Source organism: Leptodactylus fuscus, chromosome 2 (genome assembly GCF_031893055.1).
Source record: "Leptodactylus fuscus isolate aLepFus1 chromosome 2, aLepFus1.hap2, whole genome shotgun sequence".
Lineage (NCBI taxonomy): Eukaryota > Metazoa > Chordata > Amphibia > Anura > Leptodactylidae > Leptodactylus > Leptodactylus fuscus.
The window spans coordinates 150992140-151011864 of record NC_134266.1 but is presented as its reverse complement, the minus strand read 5'-3'; the positions used below and the strand labels follow the sequence as shown (position 1 = coordinate 151011864).

At 41.1% G+C, this 19725-nt stretch overlaps 1 protein-coding gene across 2 annotated transcripts; it reads left to right on the top strand.

The window, feature by feature from the left end:
• The first annotated feature begins 320 nt into the window (after window positions 1–320).
• Window positions 321–15071, top strand: SUMF2 (sulfatase modifying factor 2). 2 transcript variants are annotated; one of them, XM_075264928.1, is made up of 9 exons: window positions 321–424; window positions 1410–1566; window positions 2885–2999; window positions 5278–5322; window positions 7748–7898; window positions 8080–8135; window positions 10667–10751; window positions 13070–13235; window positions 14286–15068. In XM_075264928.1, exons 1-9 carry the CDS (start codon window positions 349–351, stop codon window positions 14374–14376), a joined length of 942 nt encoding a protein of 313 aa, XP_075121029.1. In that variant the 5' UTR covers window positions 321–348; the 3' UTR covers window positions 14377–15068. The 2 variants fall into 2 exon arrangements, with proteins under 2 accessions (XP_075121029.1, XP_075121030.1); XM_075264929.1 differs by lacking the exon at window positions 8080–8135 and having other exon boundaries at window positions 7748–7801; window positions 14286–15071.
• The last annotated feature ends 4654 nt before the right edge of the window (window positions 15072–19725 follow it).

The window sequence follows — 19725 nt, the reverse complement described above, 5'->3', positions numbered from 1 at the left end:
GGTGAATATTTTTGTGGTCTGTTCATATTTTGCTCTTCGATTATATAATATATATATATATATATATATATATATATATATAACAATGCACTAAAATGTGGCAGCCATGCATCCATAACACTGGATGGCACTGACAGGAGTAGCAGCATCTCCTGGACGACATAAGAACTCCGGCAGTCCGCTCATTCAGCCAATGTAACAACGATTAAAGAAAGTGCATGCATGTGTTCTCACTGCTAGAGATTGACAGACTCCAACAAAATGGCGCTTCCCAAAGACATTACGGCCGTAAGGTTTTAGTTTCCGGTTGTAGAGCGCTTGTAATGAGCGGACGATACAGGGACGGAGATGATGACCAGGAGAGCCGGCAACCCCGTCCGCAGCTTGTTTCTGCTCTGGGCAGTGGGGCTTTGGGGGTCCCAGGGTGAGTGTTGGAGGAGACAGCCCCCACCTTATAGCTGTGCAATCCAGAAGGACGGAGAGAGTGTTCACAGAGCTCCGCACTGAGCTGGGACTTGTAGTACTACTGTTTATACAGTGTATACATATCACCACTGGGTGCTCTGCATTTTACGGACTTCCTGTTCATTACACTTTACCTCTTCTTTATGTCACTTTTCTATTATTACATTATAATGCTAGGTTCACACTAGTGTTTGAGCCTTAGTATGAGACTGTCTCTCATTCCACTTAACCAATAAGTACTATCATGCTGTCTGTCATACATCACTACCATAGACATATCATTATGATGCGATGGGGGCATCCCCATTGCTGCTCGAAAACCGACTCCAGCGCCGCCTCTGTCTTCTTCTGCATCCTCCCCTTCCTTCTTCGGCTTGACGTCGGATGCCTGCGCAGTACGCTCTGTTCAACGAACTTCGCCGAATGTACTGCGCATGCCTGCGGCCATAGTGCCGACACCGCAAGTTCCCCAAACAGAGCTAAAGGCTATTCCGACGTGTTACCTAGAAAAAAAAGTTTTTTAATGGTAGAATCCCTTTAAAGGGATTCTATCATTAAAATCACATTTATTTCTCGATCACACATAGGAATAGCCTTAAGAAAGGTTATTCTTCTCCTACCCTTAGGTGTCTTCTCTGAGTCGCCGTTCGGTAGAAATCCCGGTTTTCGTCTGTATGCAAATGAGTTCTCTTCCAGTTCTGGGGGCATCCCTATGCTGCAAGAGAAATCTCCAGTGCTGCCTCCATCTTTTTCAGGAACGGCCTCTCTGCGTGTTTTCTTCCAGAGCTGGGTTCAAACTTCTATGCATGCGCAGTCAGCTCAGCCATCTGGACTCGGGCAGAGCCGACTGCGCATGCGCGCGGCCATTTTTTTGTGGCTGCTTACCCTACTGTCCTTTAAGAAGACTTATTATTGATGGCGCAGTATTCCTGTTATCGTTACAGGTCATGAATCAAATGATTTAATGGTGCAAATCAATGGTGGAAAGTTCACTATGGGAACAAATGCTGCCGACAGTAAAGATGGGGAAGGACCAACCAAACAAGTTACTGTAAAGCCATTTGCAATCGACAAGTATCCTGTCACCAACAAGGATTTCAGGTCAGATTAATGGGGTGTTTTGATTAAAAGTAATTGCCACCTATGAAAGTGATAAATACTAGATTGGTGGGGTCTAAACACTTGCCCACTTTATTGTTCACCAACGCAGGGCACCCAGGTCCATGTCCTTGACTGCATCTTGGAGGAGTTTTAGGGCTTGTTCACGCAGGGCCAGTGGGGTGGAATTTGGACGCAGAACCTGCCTCCAAATCCGCCTCCATACAGTAGTGGTCTAGTAAACCACTAGCGTTAGTTTTTCCGCTAGCGTTTTTTTTCCACTGGTGGAAAAAAGAAGCAACATCATCTCTCTCGAGGCGGATTCCGCCTCAGGAAATTAATACAAGTGAATGGGAGGCGTAAACTGTGCTGGAGGGAAAAACCACCTGCCGTTTTTTGAGGTGGTTTTTACCCCCAAAAAACGCCTCAGTGTCCAAAAACCGCTTCCTAATTCCTGAATGTTTTTTTCAGTACCTAATTCCACCACCCCCTATTCAGGTGTGAACTAAGCCTAAAGGCTAGTTCACACGGGGGCAGGTGGGGCGTATTTTGGCAACGAGAGTGACGCGGGGAGCCACGTCACTCTCGGGTCAGAACCCGCCTGCCACGACTGTCCCGGTCGCGGCTTCCCCCTACGGAGTCGGCTCAAATGAATGGGACGACACCGGAGGTTGCTGCCGCCAGAAAGGGCAGTTCGCTTCTTTTTTACGCTATCGGCAACATGCCGATAGCAGGAAAAGGAACGCTAGTGGTTTCCATAGACCACCATTGTATGGAGGCAGATTTTGAGGCGAAATCCGCTGTCAAAATCCGCCTCCTTGCCCCCGTGTGAACTTCTCTATTTATCAACTATGGCAGTGACAGAAACAGAGTAGTGTGCTTGGCTATTTTCATCTGTTCCATAGAATTTTAATAGTGTAGCAGTGCCCCTCTTCTGAACTGTTACGGATTAGTGACTGGGGGACCTAAGTCCTTTGTTTTGGCGATCACTTATACTGATAGCAGGATGTTACAGCTGCAGCATTACAACTATGGCCATCTCTTCCGCTTTTATTGCAGGAACCAGTTGCTGTGTAGGAGACCACTATAAATCTACATGCTTTCAAATTATTATACAGCATTTATGCATGTAGCGCTGCCAACAGGTAGAACAGAGGAAATTCTGCATACGTTTGTATGTAGGAATAAATTGTAATGTGTATAGAACCTGTGTGAAAATGCTTGCCTCACTGCTTGTAGTCTATAGCAAGCGCTTTTTTCCTTAAACTACCAATTTGTTAAAAGATGGAAGGGAAATGTTAATTATTTATTTTACATGTAGGGAATTTGTAAGAGCAACAAAGTACAAGTCTGAGGCAGAAATGTTTGGCTGGAGTTTTGTGTTCGAGGATTTTGTATCAGATGAGCTTAAAAAGAAAGTATCACAGAAGCTGGAGGTAAGTGTGATAATGTATAGGACCATGAAAAATTATAATTTCATATAGGAATGTTGGGGGAGATTTACTAATGCTGTCTAAAAATAAAACCATGCAATTTTAAACTAGATTAAGGGTTGATCCATATATTATACAGCCATAGTTGCTCCACTGCAAGGGAACATGGGAAGAATATGCAAATCTGTCTCCCAAGATGTAAACAGGGAGACAGTGCCTCTGTTATGCTGCCCTCTATGGGAAGCACCCTGAACAACATGCCCGACTTTCCCAGAAGTCTTTACTGCATAATGCGGGGTTATAACCAAATCAATTTCTCAGCTACGGACGGCACCGTTTCTGTCTCTTTGGACTTCATCAGCACAGCCTAGAGAGAACTGATTTGGTAGAAGTGAGAAGCCTCTCAGAAACGGTGCCGTCCGTAGCTGAGAAATTGATTTGGTTATAACCCCGCATTATGCAGTAAAGACTCCTGGGGAAAGTCGGGCATGATGTTCAGAGTGCTTCCCAATAGAGGGCAGCATAACAGAGGCACTGTCTCCCTGTTTACATCTTGGGAGACAGATTTGTATATTCTTCCCAAGGTCTATGGGTAGGGAATAGAGATGAGTGAGTACTATTCAAAACAGCCGTTTCGAATAGCACGCACCCATAGGAATGAATGGAAGCGGCAGACTTTGCCAGCGGCTAGCCATTCACACTGGGTTCACACCAGCATTTGGCACTCCATTCTCAGGTTTCCGTCTTCTGCATGCAGAAGATGGAAACTTGTCATGCCGGGTCCGGCCGTGACCGCTGGTGAGCGTTTTATGCGCTCCGTGGCGAAACCGTTTTTTTTAAAACCGGACACAGAGTACTGCATGTGTTTAAAAAAAACAGTTTCGCCGCGGAGAGCATAAAATGCTCACTGGCGCTCACGGCCAGACACTTTTCAAACCCATTCAAATGAATGGGTTTGAAAAGATGCTGGCAGGTTTCCGTCTCTTGCCCTGTTTTGTGCAGGAAACGGAAACCTGCATAACGGACTCCCGGGCGCAGATGTGAACGAGCCCTCAACCCCCTTCGTGCCGGCTGCGTTCATTCATTCCTATGGGTGCGTGCTATTCGAAACGGGAGTTTTGAATAGTACTTGCTCATCTCTAGTAGGGAACAATTTTGGGTGGAGCGGGACTCAGTAAATAAATACTGGCTCTGGCTTCAAAATAAAATGATTCACTATTTTCAATTATACTAAACAATTTTCAATATTGCATAGTTAATTGGGTGAATAGTCTGAATATTTTATTCCATAAGCATTATTTCACTAGCTTTATAATGAATTAGAGGGTCTTTACTGTTATTGACTGACCATGACTGTCAGGCTGGAGTAAAATAGGAGTTGGAGCCAGTGGATTGGCCTACCGACTCCACAGTCTTGTTGGACATACTTGGATGGGATGTATGTTCTTATAATTCCTTATTAGCATATAATACCTATCCTGTGGGTGGGGGAACATTAAAACTTGGATCAATCCCATTAATTTGCACCTTTAAATTGTCTAGTCTAATTTTACACCACCTTTTATTTGGTTTGTGTCAAACAAAAAGTGAAGCATAACTGGTATATTTTCTTATGTACCATGTCAGGTGCCACATCCCATTGTCAGTTAAGGCACACCTTTCTTCTGGTAATCCTCATCCGTTTGTTGAGCGCCTTCCTCAATAAGGGACAGATTTACTATTGAAAATGTCCCAAAAACTGTATTACATACTTCACACCGCATGTCTTAACTGTTTAAGGCCAAGTCCCCACGTTGCGGAAATGCAGCTTTTTCTTGTTGCAGATTTTGTTGCGTTTTTTTTTTTATGAGCCAAAGTCAAGGGCGAATTGAGCAGAAAGTAGAAGTATAAGTACTTCCAATATATTTTCCATTACTTTTGTAGCCATTCAAGGCTTTGGCTCAAAAAAAAATCTGTGTTTCCGCAACATGGGGCCTTAGCCTTAGACAGATTCTGACTTTGTTTGGTAGTCAGGTGGATGGGACTTCAGAAATGTAAAAAAAAATGTGATGAGGTTTTTTGTTCATTACTCCACATAGATATTTCCTGAACAATGGGAATGCAAGAATATGCACTGAGTTGTATGCAACCTAGTGGGATGCAGTAGTTGCAGTATAACCGTCCTCAAATATAAAACAGTCCTGATTCTTTAATAAGGATATTCCCCACTTCTTTTTCGCTATGCAAGAAAATACTGTTTGTAATGTAATGCTCTTATTGTGTTAATATTTATCTATTTCAGTCCGCACCATGGTGGCTTCCTATAGAAAGAGCCTTTTGGCGTCAGGTAACAACTTGTCATATTATTTGTTATAAATGGATGCACAATTTCCACAGTGCTGTTGAATAATGTGTATTTTAGTATCTACACCCAGTGATAATCTAATTTTCCACATCAAACAAGCACAGACAGGGGTGAGGTCTATGACTAGTCACTCTAAACCATGTGATTGTCAAATAACTAATTTTATTATATACATAGTATATGGCACTTTTTGTATAACCATATACACTCATTGTTAGAATAAAATGAAACTTTCTATGTGTTAAAATAATGATGATAAATATAAAAATAAGTTTATCAAGGAAAACTGTACGGTTGAGAAGAGGCTCTAGTACCCTGTTGGGCTACCTGGATAACAGAGGAGGTATGGTTTGGCATGGAGGCATACATGTTCCTTATGGTATCCTGAGGCACATTTGTCCAATGATGGGCCTGTAGATCTTGCACACACATAGCATGGCTGGTTATGAATGTCAGGACAGGTTGTGGGTGCCATGACACCAAATTAACCTAGCTAACTGATCCAGAGGAAGGCAAAAACCCCATGAGACTGGCCCCAATTGTCCCATCAGAGAAATAGAATTCTTCCCGACTCCAAATATGGCAACTGGACTACACTGGATCAGCATCCTAGCCCAAAAATTTCTAGCTCTCATAACCTGTAATACTCTTATTTTCAAGAGAAGCATTTAGGCCTCTTTTGAACTTAAGGGGGGGTTTCCCTTCTCACTGTTTCAGCAGTTTCCCTATTATCTCTTCTTCTCACTTCCTATATTTCTCCACCCCCCTCCTTTTTCCTAAAGTATGACAATATTTATGCAAATCAGATAATATGCAGATTCTTGTATAGAACAGACTCAGTGTTATCTGTGTGTTTACATAGAGAGATAACAGACTTAGCTTTATCAGCAAAACTGCAAGTAGCTGAACTGATTGTCCTGCCAGCACTGAGTGACCTCACTTGTCCTGTTTCACAGGTCTGTGGTTATGGTAGCACGGTGTAAACAATGGGAGTAGGGATGAGCGAATACTATTCGAAACGGCCATTTTGAATAGCACGTTCCCATAGGAAAGAATGGATGCAGCCGACACGCGTCCAGCCGCTTAACCCCCTGCGCACCGGCTGCGTCCATTCTTTCCTATGGGAGCGTGCTATTCGAAACAGCCATTTCGAATAGTATTCGCTCATCTCTAAATGGGAGGAATAAGTTCACATAGCAGGAAAACAAAGCAGCATTTCTAAAGCAATATATTTAGGAAAAGTCTTCACTTTATATATGCTACCAGTATAGATAGGATCCCTGAGATGGGACAACTCATTAAAATTACCTATCGTCACCACATCATGTGACAGTGAGTGTTAATGTCTTTTAATGTAAAGAGCCCCATCTGTGACTATGGTAAAATCTTTTTTCCTCTAGATTTAGAGGATGCCTCCTTGTCACAGTTACAGATCTTCGTCTAAAAAGATCATTAGAAAGACCTCTGTGCTGTCCATTTATATATTTGTCCTTGTACATAGGTTGCACCTAAGTTTGATAACCTGACTTTATAATCCATTTATACTGTAATCCATACATTCCGCAAAGTTCCTGGAAATTGTCCAGGCAAAAACAGGGGTGTGTAATGAAAGTGCCAAATATTCTTGGATGGTGGAAATTGTGGTAGCTGTTTGTGCTTGGTCTGTCTGGGTTGCCCGGAGCCTGTATACCGTGTTTGTATAATTTCAGGTAACACTGCTCTTCACATCTCCAAACAGCTTGGTCAGAACGCCTTAGATGGCGGATATTTCGTCAGATGCAGGGATGCATCTCTTACCAAAGTCGCAAACTTGGCAAAATATCTTTGAGCGTGCCATAGAGGCATGTCTAACAGTCAGTGATCTCTCAACAAGATATACCCTTCCCAAAAGTAGCTTCTGAGAACCATTTTATAGGGCAGCGGGGGAAGCAATTTTATGTCCACTTGTGGAAGGCCCCAATCAGTTACTTACCTGCTTGAGGCTAGGATGTCATCTGCGCTGTACTCTCTAAGGGTCGGGTCTGCCAGGGGACCCGAACGACAGAGAGCCTGACTGCCAAACAGTGGTTAACTACTGACGCCGGCAAATCCCATAGCCTATAATAGAATCCACCAAGTGTCTGCCATTTTTATATTGAAACTGGCAGAGAAAAGGTCTTCTGTATAGGACTTTTCTCCCTGCCAATTTCTGTCAGTTTCTGTGTCAGAGACACCAGCATAGATGTAAACTTGACCTGACGCATAATTGCATATTGAGTTTTGCAGCAACCCAACATTTCTCTCTGGGTGCATTATTTTTTGGTTCTCCTATGCATAGTGTATATTATGCCTCTTATAAAAATTATAAAAGCATGTTTATGGCAGTTAGGTATATGGTATCAACTCTTCCTATTTCAATTTTTTTTAGCCAACTGGACCAGGGTCAGGTATCAAGGAGAAGCTGGATTTTCCTGTGCTGCAGGTTAGCTGGAATGATGCACAGGCATATTGTAAGTGGCTTGGGAAAAGGTTGCCAACAGAAGAAGAATGGGAATTTGCAGCTAGAGGAGGACTTAAAGGTATGTTAGGATTTGCTTTGGTTTATTTCATTTTGATTTGGTCATAACAAATTTTATATAATACACATTTGCAAAAGCATGTTTTTCTAACAAAGAGCTAAAGAGACAATACTTCACATACTTTCACATGATTTCTTAAATAAAAAAAAATGGAAAGTGTAATATCATGCTATACTCACAGGGAACACCTATCCATGGGGGAACACGTTTCTGAAAAATAGAAGCAATCTTTGGCAGGTAATGCATTACTCTCACAGTTGTCTTGTAAAATTCCCACCTTTATAAGTTTGATAGTGTTTATTAAAGAGAAACTTTCAACACCTCTGCTAACTCCAGTTCTGTCACAGTTGGAATTTTTTCTTTAGCTCCCATCGTTCCTGAGCTGTCAATGCTGTTATTTTTGGTCCTTAGCAAAGAGCCTAAATACCATCAGAAGGGCGGTGTCAGGTAAGAGCAGGCAAGGGTTGTGATTCTGACTTCTGACACTGCCCTTTTGACATTACAGAGCTTAGGGTCCATTCACATGGAGGAAAATGGTGAGGAATTTGGTGTGCAATTTTCCACGCTGAAAAAAAAGGCTCCCATTGATTTCAATGGATTCTGATAGCTTTTTTTTTTCACTAGCGGAATTTTCTGCTAGTGGAAAAAAAACAATGGGAGGCTTTTTTTTCAGCGTAGAAAATTCCACACCAAATTCCTCACCATATTCCTCCGTGTGAATGGACCTTAAAGGGGCTCTATTATTGGGAAAAGTCATTTTTAACTAAGAACCATACATGCATAGCCTTAGGCTACTTCACACTTTATCTTTTGTATGTAAATTTCCTCAGTGGTTTTTGAATGAGCCCATTTTTATTCATATGCTAATTAGCTTCCAGCCAGCACAGGAAGTTCCCAGCAGCACTACTCTCTGCTATTCTTTCCTATCTGTGTATGCAAACAGGAAGCCATCCGCAGCAGCCTGTGCTGTACACATATGTAGGAAAGAATAACAGAGGGTGCATGATGAGACTTCCGGGGTGTACCAAGAGGCTAATTAGCATAAAAATGGGCTCATTTAAAAACTACTGAGGTGATTTACATACAAAATGTACGTGTGGAATAGCCTTGACTACATTGGATAGAAGAAGAGAATTAAACATCCCTCTCTTTTCACTTGCACACTCTCTCTTTCCATCCAATATGGAGCAGGATTGTGTTAGATCTGTCCTGGAAGATGATCCAATGATTCATGTGCAGTTACCATTGCGGTATTGGAAATTGCAGCTTGTTAGTTATACCTACAGAAATACCGGCGGTTTCCCTATAAGTATAATGAAAGGAAAAAGTCCTCGGAGGAAATCCTCTGCGGACCTTCTGTAAAAAGCCCTGCAGAGAAAACCGCAATGTTATCACTACAGTTTTTCCTGCAGCGCTTTTTTTCTGCGCCCACTCTGTGGGGCCTTAATCTTAATGAAACCCAAGTACTGCTTTAATTAAATTAATTCACCCCTCATATTATGCTCCTGATTCCTCCTGACATAAATACTGCACCCCTAAAGACCCTTTATATAAATGGCCACCCCCTTTTGTTCATAATACCTCCTAATATAAATGATGCCCCCTAATGGCCTTTTATATAAATAACCTCCCCCCGTTGTATTCATAAAGCCCCTTATATAAATGACCCTCTATTGTCATAATGCCCCCTAATGAATCCTCCCTTACAGTTATAATTCCCCCTCCTAACCACCCCTTATACTATTAATATACCTACAACTGCACAAAAAAAAAAAAAAAAGTTCTACTCCACCTGTGATCCTGATGAACGGAGCTGCTGTCCATGCGCAGGAAATCAGTGTCTTTCAGCAGGATGCACGATGTTGTGATGTCATTGCACCTGCCTTTGCTGAGAAGTAGACATTTGTCTGCGGTCTCGGGGTCTTATAAACCACAGACTTGTATTGTTTACAAGACTGTTAAGTTACAGCATACGTTTTAACTAGATTGGTAATAATAATTATAATATAATAAATGCACTTTATACAGCGCCAACCTATTCCGTAGCACTTTACAAATCAGAGGACACATGGACGATATGAGACTTTACAATGTGACAAAGAAAAAACATATCAAACAAGAGCTTACATTCTATGAGGAGGTAGGAGGACACAAGAGGTCAGAGGGCTACAATTTTGCTACAATGGTCCAGCCATCTTTTATTAGAAAAGGTCATGTAACTGAAGCTGTATGAACCAGTCACCAGCCGGTCTCTGTGAATAAACAGATACTGAGTGCAAGGAGTGCAGAGTAACTTCTAGATGGAGAGGTCAGGATCTGAGGAACAGAGGATCTTTTTATAGATATGCAAATCATTCTCAGACCTTGTCCTCGGGTACATTGAGGACAGGGCCTGACTTAACAGATTTACCTATAGACAGCTGGGACACAGGAAGAGGTTGAAAATGCCATTCACTGCTAGTAATGCTTTGGCAGTAAGTTTAGAGGACTATTAGAGCACTTCTGTATGCAAATCTGGCAAATAAGTCCTAGTCCCCAATGCCCTTGAGACTGATTTGCATAACCATAAAATGATGATGACCTCTGCGTTGCTACAGTGCTTTACAGTCATGAAGGTATATTTCTACTCCAATTAAATGACCCTGTATAGCACTATTTTAGTTTGGGAGGCTCTTTAGAGTTGGCAGCCCTAGAAAATAACTTGAAGTGTACAAATACACGTTATTGTTTAAAACGATTTTCTTAACAACATTCTCAATCACATACAGGGTAAATTCCCGACTCAGGATACTGCCAGTGATGGTTACCATGGTGTATCACCAGTAGATGCATATCCTGCGCAAAATGCTTATGGTAAGTAGTCCTTTATGAATCTGGTAGCCACATTCCTACAGCCTTCCCTTGTCATTCTAATTCTGACCTTGAATGCCTATAAACCTCTAGTATACACATGTAGTGATTATGCCCATGTAAAGAAAAATATGCAATTGAGTTACATGGCTATTACCCATTTTTATCTGCTAGTAATATGGTTTTGGCTCAACTACCAGGTTTCAGTAATAAAGGAATTCTTCAGTTGCACAATAAAAAAAATTACATTAAATGCATAATTCATAGTTGAAATACTCTGTAATGTCCTTTTTTTATATATTTAATGAAGTTCCCCACCATGTAGTTTGAAGTCTAAGGGTAGGTTCACACAGCGATTTTTGTACAGGAACCTGAGGAGGAGGCCTCAAAACCCTGACAAAAACACCCCGTGTGAACTTACCCTTAGACTTTAAGATAGGACTGGTAGTTAGAGGAACCACACTAGAACAATTGAAAAGGAGGGTTCTAGAGGGTCAATTTAAAGCATTGTTTCTTTATGTGTGGGTCATGACTTACTGCTCTGCGATCCCCATATAGCTACTATGGACAAGATAGGTCACATCTCCTGCCAATTGCTGTCATATCGGGACCATGGAAGTGCACAGTACAAACCCTCCAGGTATAAATTATAGACAGTTCAGCCCACCACTCTGTTCACAGTCTCTGAACAGAGTGGCGCAAACAGAGCAGTAAACGCTTTTTCAAACCAGGAAATATGGCTGTGATTGGTCCGATCAGTCACAGCCATGGAGGGAGTCAGATCATATCTGACATAGTGCACAGATTGAAGATACTAGTAAGGCGTAAACATGTCGCTGGCCTTAACTCTAACCTACAGTTGAGACCGGGCAGCAGTCCCCCTTGATTAAAGGTAATCCTATGGACGAATGTATGATAGATACTGTAGTCAAAAACAACTGTGGCATCTAAAGGGTTGTTTAGTTCTACAGTGCATTCTATCAGGAATCAAAAGATCCCTAATGAAACTGAAAAAAGAAGTTTTCAAATATTTTAAAAATAAAGTTACAAAATATAGTTAAACATGTTCTTTACTATGTAAAAAAAAGTGTAGAATTACCGTATATAGATCTAACACATTATATATCCATCACAGTGAATGTAATCTAAAAAACATTCCAGAAATACTGTTCTGTTTTTGTATTTTGTTACCTTGATAGACCTAAAATGAAGTAAAAAGTGATCAGAAAATCATATTTAATCCCAAATTTTATTGATCTACATCTTGTCCCACAAGACAAACATAGCAATGCAAAATAAAATATATAAAAAAGTTCAGAATATCACAAACAGAAAAGTGAATACTAATTTTAAACTGGGAAACATCATGTAAATGTGGAATGGTACTGTTGCCTCTAGCAATCATCAGGGGGACTCTGTATAACCTGTACTGAAATGCAGTGCTTTGCAGTACACACCATTAAAATTATCAAAATATGTCAGGTGCTCTTGAAGCCTATGTAAGGATACGGCCCCACGTTGCAAAAATGTAACATTTTTTTGTTGCAGTTTTTTGAGCCAAAGCCAAGAATGGCTACAAGAGGAATGAGAAATATCTAGGAAGCTCTTATACTTATACTTCTGGCTCAATCCACTCCTGGCTTTGGCTCAAAAAAAAAAAAACGCAACAAAATCTGCAACCAGAAAAGCCGTGTTTCTTCAACATGGGGCCTTAACCTAAAAGAGTACTTGATAGACAGACAGCATAAGTTACTGAGGACAGAAGTTACTAAAGGAACTTGATTTGTTTTTATGAAGAGATGAGTAGAGGGCTGGACAAGAGAGGAGACTATGAGTATAGTAATTGTGAAATCTGAAAATATAATAGAAATAAAGTTCATAAAACGATTGTGGAAAACTGGATGATGACTTTAAGGGGTTGTCCAGGCAAAAATGGATAACCCCTTTAACTTTTAAATCAGCCAGGGGCATAGAAAAAAAAATGTTAAAAATTCCCTGATATTCCAGTGTTCTCCCAGCGTCTTCCAGGCCTTCTACTGAATGGGTCACTTCTGGAGTTCTGCTGATTGGCCTCAGCAGTCACGTGACCACTGAGGCCAATCAGCGAATGGCATGCGATGTCACTACCTGTGATATCAGGGGTCTCTTCCTGAGCGCTGCTGATACCGCTGATCAGCCAGTTACGAGAAAAAGCCTGTTTATAATTGGTTTTCTTTACTTATTAGTGAAAGCATTGTTAGCCCCAGTGCTGAATGCAATTACAGTCTCCGGAACACTGCTTGGCAGCACCCACATAAAGACCATTTAACTATATATCCTAGGACTATTTGACATGCTGGGAAACACCTGGGAATGGACATCTACAGAATATCTTTCACTTGGGCAGACCCACAGACAAGGTAGACAGAAGATGTATGTCCTGCGTGGGGCTTCTTGGATTGATACAGAGGATGGTACAGCTAATCACAAAGCTCGAGTGACTACCAGGTATGAATATATTTGCTTCCTAGATGTTTCTGTATTTACTATTGGAATCTAGCCTTTTGACAGTTTTGTACAGTAAACATAGTAGCAGCAAAGTTCAAAGTATTATATATTGGCACTTGCTGAGTGCCGCTGCATCTTTTACATTGCTGTCACAACACAATTGTATATACTTATTTCTCTATTTACTATACTTTGTCAGAAGGTGCTGGTTAACTCGGTCCTCTGCTAATCTATAGGATATGTCTTATGTACCCAATAGAAAATGTGATTCAAGGGTTTTGCAACTGATTCAAAGTAGTCACTTTTACTATTGAAATCAAATGGCAATAATTAAACTGAATGTGCGTTTTAGACTAACGCTATAAAGTATTGTTTTGTTTTATTTTTTTTACGTTTTTCTTGCAGAAATGACATTCATAGACCTATATATTTTAAACACCAGTGGGTGGATACTTTACAAAGTTGCTCTAAAAGGCATATTCAGTTTGTATTTACATTGATGGTGCAGCCCCTTTAAGGAAAGAGCAACAGGTGCTCTGCTTTTTCCTTGAGGGTCCATTCACACGGAGGAAAATGGTGAGGAATTTGGTGTGGAATTTTCCACGCTGAAAAAAAAGCCTCCCATTGACTTCACCAAATTACTCACCATTTTCCTCCGTGTGAATGGACCCTTACATGGAAATAACCATGCTCGTGATAGGGACTTCTCTACTGATTTCAGTGGTGTAAGCCACTGTCTGCCATTTTGTACTGGCAATTAAAGTCTAGGGACCAAGACCTGTCAAACATTTATGGCATATCTCATGCTTATGCCATAAATACTGACAATGGGGAAACCCTTTTAACTTGTAAGCTACGTCCACACTTTCCTTACTAATTTTAGACATCCCAGAATTATTTTGTCTTTGGCACTGTTGTATTTTTTATTAAGTAACCTGCTGTATATTTTTATGTGCTCATAGTCATAGATATGATGCCATTGCAATTAATATTTGCATCATATACAGTATAATGTCTAAATTTCTCTTCTTATATTTTTGTTTATTATAGAATGGGCAACACCGCAGACTCTGCATCAGATAACCTAAGCTTTCGCTGTGCCATTTCCCAGCCTGCAAAACATAGAAAAGATGACCTATGAAACAAGTGTTTAAGTGGCTCAGGAACTGAACATCTGCCATAGCCTCTGGGTCTCTGCTGTATTATACCGCAGAGAACCGGCGATAATGCCCGCAATCAAGGCATGCTGAAAGCTGACCGAGGCACCATTTATGGTAGGATTGCCGACACCTACAATGAGATGTGGAGCCAACGTTCCATTGGCATGACTGTCAGGAGGCTTCTAGACTTGTCTAGCCAATACTTCTATTACAGGCTGCCCTATGCATCTTGAAATAGAAGTACTGGTATTTTGCAATGCATTAGCATTGTAATGCGTTTCATTAGTGATCACACCCCCTGAGGTTTAAGATCTCGAGGGGTTCTAATAAATAAAGTATTTAAAAAAATTTATATATATGAAAGAATAAAAAGTTCACCCCCTTTCCCTAGAATATATATAAAAGTAAGAAATTACTGTGAAACACAAACACATTAGGCATCCCTGTGTCCAAAAACACCCGCTCTACAAACTTTTACAAAAAATATTTTTCCTGTAAAGTGAACACCATATTGGAAAAAAAAAAAATCTAAAGTGTAAAACATCCATTTTTTCACCTGGCTCCATCCCCCTCCCCCCCACAGAAATATAAAAGAGTTATTTGTGTCAGAATGGTGACTTTAAGAAAAAAAAGGTGGGTTTTTTGTAAAGTTTTGGACTTTTGTTAAATGTAAATAAAAAATGAAGACTAATAAAGTCACACAAATCCCATTTTCTCCCGTTCCATCCCATTCTGAATTTTTTTTCAGTACATTGAACACTGTATGAAGGACCAACAACTTTTTTTTTTTTTTAATCTATTTAACAGATACAGAATTTTGAAAACTTCTCAGCATACCAAACTGTAATATACTGGGGATAGTATATACAATATATTCATGTGGAATTTTAGATTTTCAAATGAAATACAACCTTTTTTGGATAATGTGTTTTAGATCAAATCTCTTCTCTTTTGCATTGGTTAAATAAGGAGACTCTAAACAGACGTTATGCTTATCAGTTTAGATATTGTGGAAGAATACATACCAAGTGATTCCTCGCGTTATTTATTTTGTTGATGTTCCAGCCTTGGCTTCTGGTATTCTGTTTCAGCTTGAGCTGCTCTTTTAGGCCACATACAAATTGCCATACTTCCAAAGGACAAACGTGGAGGAACAATATAGCTACACCACATAGGAGGAACAATGAACAGAATTCTGCTGTCAGTATCTGAAACTGACACAGTATGCCGGCAATAGTATATCACTAATTAAGAAGATGGATATAGTTCAATGTTTCATCTACATGTCATAGTGTGTTTTCAGGTAGAAAGGCTCAAAATAGCTAAGCCTCCAGATAAAATATATGTATGTACCCTATTATTCCTAAATAACTGCTTGGCCATAATGACCATTGTTACGTGTGGAGGACAAAGGGAAAAGCTTACAAGTCTGAGAACACCATTGCAGTTGTGAAACATGAGGATGGCAGCATCATGTTTTGGGGTTGTTTTGCTGTAGGAGGGACTGGTGCATTTCACAAAACAGATGGCTTCATAAGTAGAGATGAAAATATAAAAAACAAGAAAACTTGATAATCTTCAGTAGTTGATACCTTTTTAATGGCTAACTCATAATGATGACAAATGGCTGACGTTTCGGCACCTCTTAGGGTCCTTTATCAAAGTAAAATTAAAAACATTTCTGAAGGAGCATATTTATATACAGAGCAGGCACAAAGGGTGTTAGATTTCAGGACGAAAGGGGGGGGGGGTTGTTAGTAATTGGTGGAGACAATTTGTTAGTAATTGGTAGAGACAATGTAAACACTTACAGGTCCTTATCAGTTCACACGTAGAGATAGAGATGAGCGAGTAGTATTCAATCGAGTAGGTATTCGATCGAATAGTTGAATATTGAGGTCTACGTGAATTGAATTTTCGAATATTTCACTAATCGCTCATCTCTACTGTATACGTTTTTTATAATGCCTACGTTGTCCTAGTTTCTGTCCCACCTCCCCTGCATAGTTATTGGTGTAAAAAAAAAAAGCACCAGGGCAGGTGGGAGGGGAATCGAATTTTTACTGTGTGGTATTCAACAGAGTACGAGTATTTCGAATACCGTAGTATTCGATCAAATACCTACTCGATCGAATACTATTCGCTCATCTCTAATCATGAGGAATGAACATTATGTGGCAATACTGAAGCAACATCTCAAGACATCATCCAGGAAGTTAAAGCTTGGAAGCAAATGGGTCTTCCAAATGGACAATGACCCAAAGCATACTGCCAAACTGGGTACAAAGTGGCTTATGGATAAAAAGTCAATGTTTTTGAGTGGCTATCATTAAGCTGATCTCAATCCTATTGAAAAGTTTTGGGCAAAGCTGAAAAGGCAGGTGCGAGCAAAGAAGCCTACAAACGTGGCTCATTTACAGGTGGAATGGGCTCAAATTTCTACCAACTATTGTGAGAAACTTGTGGAAAGATATCCAAAATGTTTGACCTAAGTCAAATACTAATGAAATGTATGTAAATTTTTGACTCCGCAGAAAGAGAAAAACTTTATGAATTATTATCTTTTTGGTTCTAAAGGGTTTCGAATGAAGATAGCCAGCACATACCCTTGCTGACTCCAACTGCGTGACAAAATTTTTATTGTTCTTGGCCATGTCCCTTGCCAGGGTGCAAACCTCTTCCCCCTTTCCACATCTTAGAAAATAGGGTAGTGACTGGTTTCATCCATGCCTTGCAAAGACTGGGTTTATTATAAACAACTAGTCTTAAAGCAATAAAACCTGCCTTATGGACATCTGGTATTCTGCTGCAGGAAATTAATAGTCTCACGTCTAACATTACTTGTATATACACATACCAATGTAATATACTGATGACATAAACAATGTATCACTAATGATATATACATGAACAATATAATCCAGCAATTATACATCCATCGCATGCAACTGGTTCTGTGTTTCTGTTTACTTGTTTATACCTATTTAGTATTTTCTGAACCTTAGGCCGGGGCCCCATGTGGTTTAAACCGCAGCGTTTTAAACAGTCTCTGTGAATCCCATCCACACATTGCAGAAAAATACACGTATCGGAAATGCTGTGATTTCCAAAAACGTTGTGATTTTGGAAATAAGGGGATCCACGTGGCATAAATGCTGTGGTTTATAAATCGCACCATGTCAATTATACCTATGGAAACGCTGGCGGTTTCCCTATAGGTATAATTAAGGCAGAAAGTCTGCAGAAGGAAAATCTGAGGACTTTCTGTGAAAAGCAATGTGGGAAAAAACGCAATACGTTGCCGCCATGGTTTGTCCCGCAGGACTTTTTTTTTGTTTGTGTATTGCATTGTCCATCAAAAGTACCATATATACTCGAATATAAGCTGAGTTTTTCAGCACAGTTTTTGTGCTAAAAAAGTGCTCCTCGGCTTATACTAGAGTAATTTTCTGCTAGCAGGCCAGGAATGCAGACCCCACCCCCCACCACTCTATCACACGCCGAGTGACGTGGTCACGTAAGCTCAGGCCCCCACCAGCGTGTATGCTTCCTAGCCTGCTAGCAGAAGTACCATAAGTACTTCAGTTTAAGATGTTCAGCATTGCCACGCTCCTGCGGGCCCCGGCACCCTCCCCGGGGTCTGTATACCAGGTCCGGATGCCAGGTCTGTAAGTGTAATGGCGACGCTCTGCAGAGTGGTCGCCATATCAACCGGCATCTCTGCTGTAACTCTTACAGCGGTATTGCCAGAGTTAATGTCTACAATCAGAGTTCGCAGGCACGAACTCCAGCAACTCCGCTGTAAGAGTTACAGTGGAGATGTCATCCGGAGATGTCCCCCCCTCCAATTTTAAAATTAGTCCCAGGGCCAGTCACCACCGGTCCCATACCTTTAAAGTTGCAGGCCGGTTCCTGTGTGGCGAGCTCGCAGGATTCGACCTGTTCCGATGACAGCCGGGAGCCTAATGAAGGCTCCCAGGCCTGTCATTGCTATATTAGGGCCCCTTCACATGGAGGATACGCTGGCTGATTCTGAACGTATAAACGTTCCGAATCATCAGCGTTTAAAACAGGTCCCATTGCTTTCTATGGGAGCCAGCATACGCGCTCTCCCCATAGAAATGAATGGGCTGCTTTACACGTTCAGAATCAGCCAGCGTATCCTCCGTGTGAATGGGCCCTTACTATTGCGGCTGGTCTATGACCATCCGTAATAATAATGTATAGAATTTCCCATAGACGGCAATACACTTGTATTACCGTCTATGGGACTTGCAATCAAATGATTGCAGGTTCAAGTCCCCTAGGGGGGCTAATAAAATAGTGAAAAAAAAAAAAATAAAAGTTGTAAATCACTCCTTTCCCTAGAATACATATAAGGGCGGGTTCACAGCACCTGATCTCCGTTATGCAGGTTTCCGTTTTCTATTGCTCTCAATGTGATACGCGCTTATCACATTGAGAGCAATAGGTAAAAAAGCCTCCCATTGAGTTCAATGGGTAGCGCACGTAAGACCAAACCCATTGAAGTCAATGGGATTCTGTTTTACACCGCTCACTGTGAACGTGTTTACGTGGCAGAATGAACGGAGTGTTTGCTCTGTGTGAAAGCGGCCTCAGGGTAAGTTCACACTGAGTTTTTTGGTCAGGGTCTTGAGGCCGTATCCGCCTCAAAATCTTGACCAAAAAGATGGCTCCCATTGAAATCAATGGGAGCCGCTCAGGTCTTTTTCGTTTCTTCTGGCTCCCGGAAAAAAGAAGTGAGATGCTCATTCTTCAGGCCGAGTCGCCTCACGATTTGGCCTGAAGACACACCCTCCTCTGGACTGGGCCCATTCATTGGGCCTAATCCGGAGCGGAGTGCGCAGCTGGATGCCGGTGCAGTACACCGGCTTTCAGTCGCAGCTACCCGGCTTTTGGTCCGGAACCTGAGGTGGCCTGTGCCTCAGGTTCCGGACCAAAAAAACACGTCTGAACTTACCCATATAGTTAGTGTGACTGAGACATGGTTAGATTTCTCACATGACTTGTTAACATTCAGGGCTTTGCATTCTTTCACAAAGACAGAGTGTGAACTTACTCTTATAGCTACTCCACTGCCTGTGAACATACCTGTAGCAGGAATTAGTGTAATGAATGGAAAGACTCCTATTTACAAATATGTAATATACACATAATATTTCTCTGCAGTCAGCACACAGAAGTCCTGTCCATTATAGTTCTGAGCCTAAAGGGGTTGTCCAGGTAAACCATTTTTTTGCAAGGAGGTCGGGGAAGGTGCAAGAAAACAACAACAACCCATACTCACCTTTCCCTGATGCTCGTTTGTC

Excerpts from the sequence above, each read along its gene's own strand:
- SUMF2 (XM_075264928.1), top strand. The coding sequence starts at position 349 with ATGATGACCAGGAGAGCCGGCAACCCCGTCCGCAGCTTGTTTCTGCTC. Across the intron at positions 425-1,409 it reads GGGGCTTTGGGGGTCCCAGG|GTCATGAATCAAATGATTTA; the intron begins GTGAGTGTTGGA and ends TTATCGTTACAG. Across the intron at positions 13,236-14,285 it reads AAAGCTCGAGTGACTACCAG|AATGGGCAACACCGCAGACT; the intron begins GTATGAATATAT and ends TGTTTATTATAG.